General features: G+C 41.3%; 1 protein-coding gene across 1 annotated transcript; it reads left to right on the plus strand.

Moving 5' to 3' along the window:
• The first annotated feature begins 4,191 nt into the window (after positions 1-4,191).
• On the plus strand, positions 4,192-10,035 carry LOC119299315 (E3 ubiquitin protein ligase DRIP2-like). The gene is made up of 7 exons (XM_037576552.1): positions 4,192-4,699; positions 6,347-6,446; positions 7,448-7,769; positions 7,906-8,300; positions 8,403-8,453; positions 9,207-9,279; positions 9,555-10,035. The coding sequence occupies exons 1-7, from the start codon at positions 4,387-4,389 to the stop codon at positions 9,717-9,719; spliced, it is 1,419 nt and encodes a 472-aa protein (XP_037432449.1). The 5' UTR covers positions 4,192-4,386; the 3' UTR covers positions 9,720-10,035.
• The last annotated feature ends 777 nt before the right edge of the window (positions 10,036-10,812 follow it).

A 10,812-nucleotide genomic window follows, 5' to 3' on the forward strand; every position in this document is an offset into this window, starting at 1 on the left:
CAAGCCAACAAGCATACAACAACAAAGAAAGGTGCGGGAAAGGATTAACCACAAGTGAGATGAGGACGCGGATTTTAACCCGAGCACTCTTCCTTGGGGAAGAGCTAATCTCCGTTTGGAGCGGTGCTAGAGCCAAAGCTTGCGGAATGCCACCAAAGGCTCACCGTATTCTCCTTCGAGTCACCCCTAATGGATGAGTCTCGAACCACTCAGGGTTGGTCTTGAAGGCGACCACCACACCTTTACAAACTTCTCCGAAGCACACCAAAAGAAAGGAAGCTTCTGGAGGAACCTCTAACCGCCTAGGAGCCCAAGCTCCAAGAGTAACAAGTCAATGGGGAAGAAATGTTGCGGGGAACACGATTTGGTTTGGTCAAGTTGTAGATCGGGTCTTGCTCTCCCAATCCCCAAAGTTTCAACAAGTATGGGTGGAGGGATTGAGAGTATTGAGCAAAATGGGGTGTAGTAGGGTTGAAGGTTGGAGGAGGAAGAAAGGCCTTTTATAGTGTTCATGGGCTGGTGGGGATTTCTGCCCGTTGGACCCCATGCGCACGGGCTAAGTCAGCCCCATGCGCACGGGGTATCCAGAGACAATCGCACCCCCCATGCGCACGGGGGTCAAAAGACCCCGTGCGCACGGGCTAAGTCAGCCCCATGCGCACGGGGTATCCAGAGACAATCGCACCCCCCGTGCGCACGGGGGTCAAAAGACCCCGTGCGCATGGGGTACCCAGAGAGTTACCCAGTACCCCATGCGCATGAGGGTCAAAAGACCCCGTGCGCACGGGGTACCCAGAGAGTTACCCAGTACCCCGTGCACACGGGGTACCCAGTAACTTACTGTTGCAACTTTCTGAGTACCACAACACACACACTAGGTTCATATGAGGTGGTTGGAGTGGGAAGGGTAAGAGAGTAAGGCTCGGCAAAGGCATTCCCACACAACATTTATCCACATAGACCCCTCTTAATAGTGCGGTCTTTCCTACGACTCAAAGCAAACCAAAACTAAACCTTCGAAGCGTCGAAGGACCACGCCTTTGTCCTTTTTGAAATGGGGGGTCGCACATCTCCATCACGGGCACTTAGAACCAATAACCTGAGATAAACTTTAGCAACCGATATTAGTTCAACTAACCACATTGTCATCACACCAAAATATAGCTTAAGTGTTGTTAGCACTTTCAATAGCGTTGAGAAAAGTGGCAGAGAGCTGGCTATGCTTGTGAGGAAGTTCCAGAAGTTTTCCAAGAGAAATCGATTTGGAAAGTCTTCAAAGTATGACTCGAAGAACACTTGAGAAGCTTTGATCGAGACTACGATAAGAGAACTTGTCACAAATGCAAGAAGCCAGGCCATTACATCGTTGACTGCCCCTTTGGAAAAAGGGCTCAAAGAAGAAGAAGTCTAGCAAGGATGACGACACTGATGAGAAAAAGAAGAAATCTTCAAAGTCTTCATCAAAGTCATCATCGAAGAAGAAAAGCGCCTCCGTCAGAGCTCGTGCTTTCATTGGGAAGGAAATGGATTCTGAGGAAGAACCTGAGGAAGCTGAGGAATCTAAGGAGGAATCCGACTCTAGGGTAGCAAGCTTGGCTCTCGCTACGCAGTTCTCAGCAAGTCCATCTTCGACCATGAAGAAAAGGGTGACTCCACCAACACTGAAGACTATGCTGACGACTACACTCCCACCTATTGCTTCATGGCAAGAGGTGACAAGGTAACCTCACGAGAAGCTTACTTTAGTAATTCAAGTGATGACGACTCTGAATGTGAAGCAAAACCTAGCTACAAAAAACTTGCTAAAATTGCAATTGAACAACAAAGAGCTATGGAAAGATGCAAAAATTGCTAAACAAAAGTGATGAATATGTATTAAAGGGCCATATCTGTATGATACAAGCTTGTTAGCCATAATAGAACATATATACTAGTTTACTTTTCACACAAATAGAACCTTAGATGATCACCCTGACATGGTGAACTAATTTAGACCCAAGTAGAGACAATGACTATCAATGAGACAAATTGTAGCTAGCTACCAAGTAATAAAGATTGTATACCACGACAATGTGTATATCATTCCTTTTCCTACTCAAGGAACATAGATAAGTTAAGAAAATATTTTTACAATATGTATATAGAGCAAGAAAAAAAAAGAGTCATTAGAACACTACTCTTGGCACTAAGGTACAACTTTTTTTGCGGGTGAATAACTTGTATTACTCAACTCATAGAATTACAATCATGAGTAGCTAACTGGACAATTTCCTCAGGACCAGAACCCAACCAAGTCATGGTTCTACCTTTGGTACGAGCAAAATTAGCTAGACTGTCACTATTTATACTATGCAAGCTTGTTAGTCATAATAAAATATGATGCATTAGTTTGTTTTGCACGCAAATAGAACCTCGATGGTCACCACGACATGGTGAACTAGTTTTGACCCAAGCAGAGACACCGACTATCAATGAAACAACAATGATGTCCTTTTTTTTATCATGCTCTAGCTACTAAAGAAATTTAGTTTTCCGAGATATACCCAGAGAGAGAACAAAAGGAATACACAAAATAGTTAGCACACCACTAATTTCCGCATAAGGTTCGATTTTAATGAGCATATATTGCGATATTAATATTGCATGCTTATTTTTTTACACGTCAAGGGGAAGGATCTCCAAGAGATGCCCATTTAATCATATCCATGCAAAAGCGTGATGACAAAAGAAATAGCTATCTACCATCTTTTTTCGGTGGAAACAATGGAAATGGTAGGATGTCTTTTATTGCCCGTTACGGTTCTAGAAACTTCGCTACAAAAGATACAAAGTATATGTGTTTATTGATACGGTATTTGCTGGATCCAGCCTGTATGAGAAGTTTAGTTCATGAACTTTAGCATGACACAATTTTCTCACCATTAATGGGTATTTACTATGTCATTACCACTAGAAAGAATGAGAACAATACAATGAAGACAATAAAATCACAAAATTAAAATATCGATTTCATAGGTATTCAATTGCCATTTTTTGCGCCTGAATTCAATTTCCATTATTATATGTATAAGCTAGTTACCTTTAATAGAACACAATGTATTAGTTTGTTTTTGCACACATATAGAACCGAATTGATCACCATGACGATGAACTAATTTTAATTCGAGCAGAGACATACAACTATCAATGAGACAAAAAAAATACTTGGCTGCCAAGTATCAAGGTTTTCTACGACGACAATGTACCCATTTCTATCATGCTTTGCGTACTGTAGGAACATATACTAGTTAGGAAGCTATTTTCTCAGGAATCAGGATGTATCCATAAAAAAGGAACCCAATAGTCATCACAGTGTTACTGTCAACACTAAGATACGATTTCTAACGTGCTTATATTGCGACATTAATAATATATATGCTTATTATAACGCCAAGATACGTTTCTAACGTGCGTATATTGCGGCATTAATAATATATATACTACCTCCGTTTCAGTTTACAAGTCCTACACGTATATCTAGGTTGTCAATTTTATCACCCTAATATAAACTATATAACATAAAAATTATACCTTTTGAAAGAAGAAACTCCAAAGTTTATGTTGGTATATTTTTTGTAATATAGACTTGTATTAGGTTGGTCAAATTGACGACCTAGGAATACGTGCACGCCCTGTAAATTGAGAGGTAGTACTTATTATATTTTTTTACGCTTCACGGCGAAGGATCATCATGATATGCCCATTTAATCACATTCATGCAAAGCGGTTATCGATGACAACAAGCAACAACTATCTGCCATCTATTTTTTCATGACAAAAGTGGAAACGGCAATACGCCTATTATTGTCCGTTACATCTCTGAAAGCTTCGTGCTGCAAATAATACAAAATATTTGCTTTTATCAACACGGTGTTGGATCCAGCCATACATAACATATATCAGAAGAAATGTTCGGTAACCTTACCACATCACATTTTTCTCACCATATATATTGCGACACAAATATGTTTATACACCCCCTAATACAGACTTATTGTGTTTTATACAGCAAAAGATAAGGAAAGCAAATGAAAAAAATATATAGTACAAAAGCAAGGATAGAAAACCAATTTCAATATATATACATACATAAAACCAACGCAATTAACCTCTCTGGCTTCTCCATCCGTCCTCCGTTTCTTCTCCTTCCCCCTTCCCTCGATTAATACGCAAATACTTATTTCTCTCTCTCTCTCATATTCAACTCCCTTCTTCCACCTCGTCGGCGTCCTCCTCTTCTTCGATCTCTCCTCCCATTTCAACGCTCAGGGGAGAGGCGGCGGGTAGAAAGTCCCTGCTTTTGCGCCCCCGCAGCATGTGGCGCTAGCTGCGCTGGGGCCCCACGCCATGCAGAGCGGGCCCGCATCGCCGGCCCCGCCGGAGGACACACCGATGGCGGCGGCGGCGGCGGTGGCTGAGGTGGAGGTGATGGAGGAGGCTGACGGGGAGCAGGTGAAGGAGGATGCTGTGAAGGTGGCGGAGGCGCAGGCGGATAGGGGAGTGAAGAGGGGGCGGGGGCGACCGCGGCGGCGGCCCGTGGCCGTGGAGGGGAGCGGGGTGGTGATGGTGAAGCGGGAGCAGCTCGCGCGCTGCATGACGTGCCAGCTCTGCCACCGCCTGCTCCGCAACGCCACCACCATCTCCGAGTGCCTTCACACATGTGAGTACCCCGCTCCACCGCTGCAACTAGTACGGCGCCGCCGCCGCCGGTAGCATCGAAGGCTTAAATCTTTACGAAGATTCCCGCGGTGTCGAGCATTGCGGCGGCGATTCGACGCGTTCTTGGGGCTCCGGATTCGGCCGTCGGCGACGTCGGTTTTGGTTGCGTCGAGCTCGCCATTCCCTGATCCGGGGATGCTGTATTGCCACCCCCTACATGGTTCTTGCATTGTTCATTGTTCTTGCGTGCGTCCGATTCTGGCGTTATGCTCGTGTCGCGGGTGCGCCTCTTGATTGCACGTCAATCTGGGGGACTCGTTCCTCGTGTTCGTTTCGTAACTTCCATGCTTGTAGATTCAATCTGCGGTTCAACGGATGGGTTTACGTAGATTTGTTATCGTTGTGCAAATCTGTCAACTGCTTTGGTGCGTATAATCTTGTTCAGATAGTTGTTTAGTTCCCCATTGCTACTATTCGTGATGTTATATTAACTTGCCGTGCTCTGGTCTGAGATAGCATCTAGCTCGAGTTCATGATTTATACTAATGCTGTAAGAGATTGGAATGATGATTTTAGCCTATTGCTTTGTTTTGCACGCGGGGTACTTGCAATGTTGGCCTGTAATTGGTGGAACAGTACACATTGCTTTGGGGTCCCCAATGTGGAATCACCGTTGTGTAAATATTTTCAAGCTATCTAATTATTATGCATGCATGAATTCAGTAATTGTAGTTGTTCATATCGTGTGTGCCCTTGAGATATTGTCAATCTTGATTTGTTTCTGGTGTTTGTAATTATTTCATTGTCACTTTGTTTAGATGTTAGGAGTGACATTGGTATCTCTTGGGCAGATGATTCAAGCTTTAAATCCTTGCAGTAAAATGATACATGAACCTGATCTATCACATAGTCACATCTATTGCTACAATGTTTCCTTTTACTTGATTTTGGTTAGGGTGTGATTATCATTTGAGCTCTGTCTCCTTTTTGTAAAATCTCTTCACCATTTTATCTAGCCAATTGTAGCTTTGTTCTAAAATAAGCTTCTTGGAAGACACCTCATTTTGATATATATCTGATACTAAAAAGTACAGTAGTTAGTTTATTAATGGCATTTTGGTAACTGGAGGAAAGATAGGTGGTTTTGATCTATTGCGCACCTCCTCCTAGTTTATTTATTTATTTTTCTTGTTTTTTTAGATTGGCATGTGTGGATGTTAAGTAAATAACAGTTCCAAATTGGCTGATAGAAATATTATCTCCATTTTAACTTCTGAAAAAAAAACACGCACATCTTGTTGCTTTGCTTAAATCTGTAGGACACAGGAGTTTACTACAATGTTTTCCTATCCAATTTTTGTTATAAAAACATTGTTAATGATATTTTTTGTCGATCAACCTCCTTTGTTTAATTGTAACAGTTTTGGGGAATTTTATGCTATATGGTCAAGGCTAGAGTCAGGTTTCATTCATTTGCATGCATGATTTTCTTCCATGTACAGACACTTCAGAGCATTCTTTGTGTTTTCTACAGAAAGGAATTTTCACGCTGCAGTTTCTTTACCCCTCTATAATGAAGCACCAATGCTATGAAATCCACACATCTTGAGTCCTCACTATTTCGAACTTTTTTCTTGGCATCATGCAGTTTGTAGAAAGTGTATCTATAAGAAGCTTAATGATGAAGAGTGTGACCATTGTCCAGTATGTAAAATTGATCTCGGCTGCACCCCAATTGAGAAGCTTAGGTATTCTTCTCCTGATCTTATATTTTTGGGTGGGAGACACTGTATGAAGTTAAACTTTTGTTCTGTTAGATTGTTTGCTTTATCAAATGTTCTTTTACGTCTTCTAGTGTCATAATACATGTTTATTTGCTCTGTCTTTTTTTTACTTCACTGCTAAGTTCTCTTGATTGATTACTGTTAGCATCTATTTCCATTGTATAAAAATATGTTAAGAGTTAAATTTTGATCTTAAATCATCAAACAGATAGTTGGAATGAACTACAGATTGAAGGTAGTCAATAGCAGTATAAACGATTTACCCAGCTTTCTGAATAAAGCTGGAATATATATATAAGCTTTCTGAGCATCCTTCTGGATTGTTACACGCCAATGAACTGTACACCTGCAATTTGGCGAACTATCTTATATGATGTTAGAAATATACTTCCGTCTAAGGTTCCTACTATGACAATGCATTGTGGAACAGAATATTCCACTAAGCTTGATATAAAAATTGCTTATAAATATATGTATCCACTGTTGACCTCGAGTGTTCTTCATATCTGGCAGCATTTTATGTTTTCAATAACTGACACCATTTTAAGTGTTACTAATACCAAAACTTTGCTGTCATTATACCTCTGTTTCAAGATCTTTTCTCAAGCATTTGTTCATGGAGAAAACCATTTATATTGATCTGTATACTGGCAAAATGTAACTCTTTCTGTAGTAATGAATTGCTTTTCGTCTAAAATACTAGTGCTGTTTGCATAGTTTATTTTTCTGGATTTGCTTTTTGTGAGGTCATTTTTAGATATATTTTTATAGAATTCTATAGTATGAGACCGAGTATGTAATGTTTACTGACTTTAAATTGAGTATCTGTTTCCCTTATTTTCCTGCTAGGATCGGGACTTTATCATGTAGCTCTTCTGAATTGGGGGATTTTATTATGGTGAATGCTATTTTACATTCTAAACTTGTGCCTTTTCTTCTATTCATTTTTGTTATTTTGATTTTAGGGCTGATCACAATAAACAAGACGTGAGGTCAAAAATTTTCCCATTGAAAAGAAATAAGATCGGTGCTAAAGAATCTCCAGTTACACTGCCTATTAAAAGGAAAGAGAGGTCTATCTCTTCATTGGTGGTTGACACACCTCGAATAACAACGGGTTTGACTGGGCGCCGAACAAGAGCCGTTACTAGGAAGGCTGCCGCTGCATTACGTGGCCTTGGTCCTATCCTTGATCCTGTAGAAAGGGATAATGGTAGCGCCAATAAGCATCCTGATAATTTAAGCTTGCTGGACAGCTTGAGCAAAGTGCCTCAAACAAGAAGAAAGGTAAAAAAACGGCTGTAGCATCCTGACTGAATAATGTGCTTTTTAACATTTTTTTTCTTACTTTGCTGTTGTGTTTTGCATGAGCTACGTATATTTAGTGCATCATGTCATCAGTAGCAGTGATTATTATTTGCAGGCATCATCAATTGCAGAAACGTCAAGTCATAACTCTAATAAAGATAAAGCAGGTGATGATAAGGACTTGGACAAGGCAGATCTATGGAAACCTCTAAACTGTCTTGTAGAGGCTGCAAGCAAAACAAAGTCCTTCAGGTCAAGTCCATCTGTTAAGGGAGATCAGCCCAATGGATCTCCTAGTAGTGAACATGCTAGCAAAGAGAAGCCCGTGGAGAATCTACGGAAGACCAGATTTCAAGATGACAAGAAAGATGCTCCACAGCCAGTAATGCTTAAAAAGAAAGGGACTGGCCGGACGAAGAATGCAACTTCTGTTGCTGCAGCTAGCCAGAAGGCCCAGAATAGTAGGGCACTGAACCCCGTATGGTTCTCATTGATTGCCTCGTTTGAGCAGTAAGTCAAGATTATAGTATCAGTTATCTTCAATTCAGTGAAAACATTATCTTAGGTGTCTCCCACCTCCCCTTTGATCTTCTGTCATTCAAATATTTTCAGGAAAGGTGTCCCACCCTTGCCACAGATACCTGCCCATTATTTGAGAATAAAGTAAGCTCATGTTCCTCAGCTCTGCTGCTGATGATCTTATCTATCACAATAGTTCTTTAAATCCACATTTTAAATGGATGCTCTTGGCACTTGGTTATTGAACTTATATGGTATCTTTCTAATGGAATAGCATGAAAACTGTAAAATACCAAGGAAAGAATGCTAATAACCTGGATAGAAGAAAACTATGTCCAGAGATACTATGCCATGGTCTTAGGCGATGGTACCATGCAAGTATGAATTCATTTGCAAAATCTTATTTAGTTTCAGTTTCAAAGTATGTATCCTTCCAGTGGGTGGAAATTGGTGATCAGTTCATAATTGTGGATTTTGTCTAGCTCATAGAAGGGGGCACATGGAAGGGGCTTAGATTTGGAGATAAGCATAGCTGCACATCTTGTTCCTTTATGGTCTTGTAGTAATGCAGTTGTCACAACTTATAAGCTTGTTAAGTTGTTCTTTGCCACCTGCTGATCACTTTAGTCCGTTTGTACAAAATGTGTAAGTAACTTGGCTGAGGAGTCAAGTGAGCTTCAAAATTTCTCCTGTAAATACGCACCTAACTTTTTTGGCATATATTAAAGTAAAATACAACAAAATAGAAAAGTCAACTTACATAGTTTGATTAGTCTCCCCCCTTGTAGGTGCGGTCACTTGAATTTTTATTGTTGCAATCATCAGTTGTTTATGTTATGTTGCATCTATACATCTTTCAGTTTTTTCGGTTGTGGCTAATGCATTTTCTAATGATAGAGATGGAAGTATAGCCGCATCATCCATCCAAAGGTATATTATGCAGAAGCTCAGTCTTGGAAGTGAGTCTGAGGTGAGACTTCTACCTTTGCTTAATGTTTTACGAGTTGTCCAAAACTATGAGCATTATTTGTAGAAGAACACACATTATTGTAAAGTGGAATCAGCGTAAATTTTGGCTTGCTCTTAAATTTAGAAGTTTCATCTTAGAAGTAGAAGTCCAAACTCACCTGATGTTTACCAGCATTTCTTATCACCTTACTGCTACTATAGCTATGCATCTAAGTTATTCTTCTCGAGTCCAGAACCACGGCTTGTGTGAACAGTACCTGATCTTGGTGTTTACAGGTTGAACTGAGCTGCTGCGGGCAGTCAATAAACCCCATACAACCGGTGCACAACCTGATGGATAGGTGGCTGAGGGTTGGCCCGTCGCGCCATTTGCAGACGTCGGTAGGCTCCTCTGGGGGAGAGTATGTGATGGTGATAACCTATGGGCGGCCGAAGTCTTGAGCGCACCATGTTGCGCCCGGCGATCTCCTGATGCGCCAGAAGGGTTGCGCCTTGCCCTGGGAAGGAAGAGGTCCTCGAAAGATAAAAGGGTTCTCTCTCCCAGTCGACATATACTGAAAAGAATGTGGCTGGCTCGTTCTGCAGCCAGCCCACCTTGTTGGTCTTGATCTGATGCTGTTGGATTCTCTTAGGGTTTATTCGATGTTCCCCTAGTTCGTTTTATACCCTTGTTATATACGGATGAAGTCTGTTGTTGTTCTAAACTTGGCGAAAGTTGACTTATGTTGAGGCTGGATAAAGTGATGGTATGTTTCAACCTTCGTCTGGAAGGGGTGAATGGTTGCAGTGCTCGGCTGCTTCCGGGCTGAAAGTTTCGTTCCAAAGGAGCGTCATGCCAATGGCTGATGGTCTGTTGGTTTAGTTTGATTCGTGCCTCGTCACTCCCACTGGAGTATTGTTCATTTGCAGTAATAGGTCTGATTTATATCTCGATTGGGAATCAGAAGCCAAAGAAATTTGAGTGCTGTTCTGCTCCTGGGTGCATATGCACCTGGTATGAACAGTAGTTTATTAAAAAAAAGTTAACACATTTTGGAAGTTTCTGATTTTTTTAGATAAACATTAATTTTCACGATCCGGCGCACGGTGAAGTTTCTAGATGGTGTTAATTTTCACATTAATTTTCACAGTAGTTTATAAGCTCTGGACGGTGAAGTTTCTGATTGGGCGCCCTCGAACTATAGATGAACGATCCCACGAATAGTCCCTCGATCGGAAGGTCGAAAGCACGGTCTTTCTACGAGTTGCAAGCATACGGTCTTCACGATCCGGCTGTACTTCACCGTCCAGAGCTTGTAGTAGCCGGAGAATTAGAGAGGAGATTAGAACCACACTGGACTTCTAATTATGATGATTAGAGAATCTAGATCTAACTCAAATTGATCAACTAGGATCAACTAGAAATAGAGAACTAGAGGATGCTCCAAAACTTGTGTATCAAAAGTGGCCAAAATCACTAGTATATATACGTTGGCGGAGAGGGGAGGGGACGCAACAAGGGGGGAAGGATGCCTTCCCCCTTGAGAAAGATCGT

The sequence above is a fragment of the Triticum dicoccoides genome, chromosome 5A, assembly GCF_002162155.2.
Source record: "Triticum dicoccoides isolate Atlit2015 ecotype Zavitan chromosome 5A, WEW_v2.0, whole genome shotgun sequence".
In the NCBI taxonomy this organism is placed as follows: domain Eukaryota; kingdom Viridiplantae; phylum Streptophyta; class Magnoliopsida; order Poales; family Poaceae; genus Triticum; species Triticum dicoccoides.

Bases quoted from the DNA above. Each gene is read 5' to 3' on its own strand.
- LOC119299315 (XM_037576552.1), top strand. From the start codon at position 4,387: ATGCAGAGCGGGCCCGCATCGCCGGCCCCGCCGGAGGACACACCGATG. The intron at 4,700-6,346 runs GTGAGTACCCCG...GGCATCATGCAG, and splicing joins CTCCGAGTGCCTTCACACAT to TTTGTAGAAAGTGTATCTAT. The intron at 7,770-7,905 runs GTAAAAAAACGG...TATTATTTGCAG, and splicing joins TGCCTCAAACAAGAAGAAAG to GCATCATCAATTGCAGAAAC.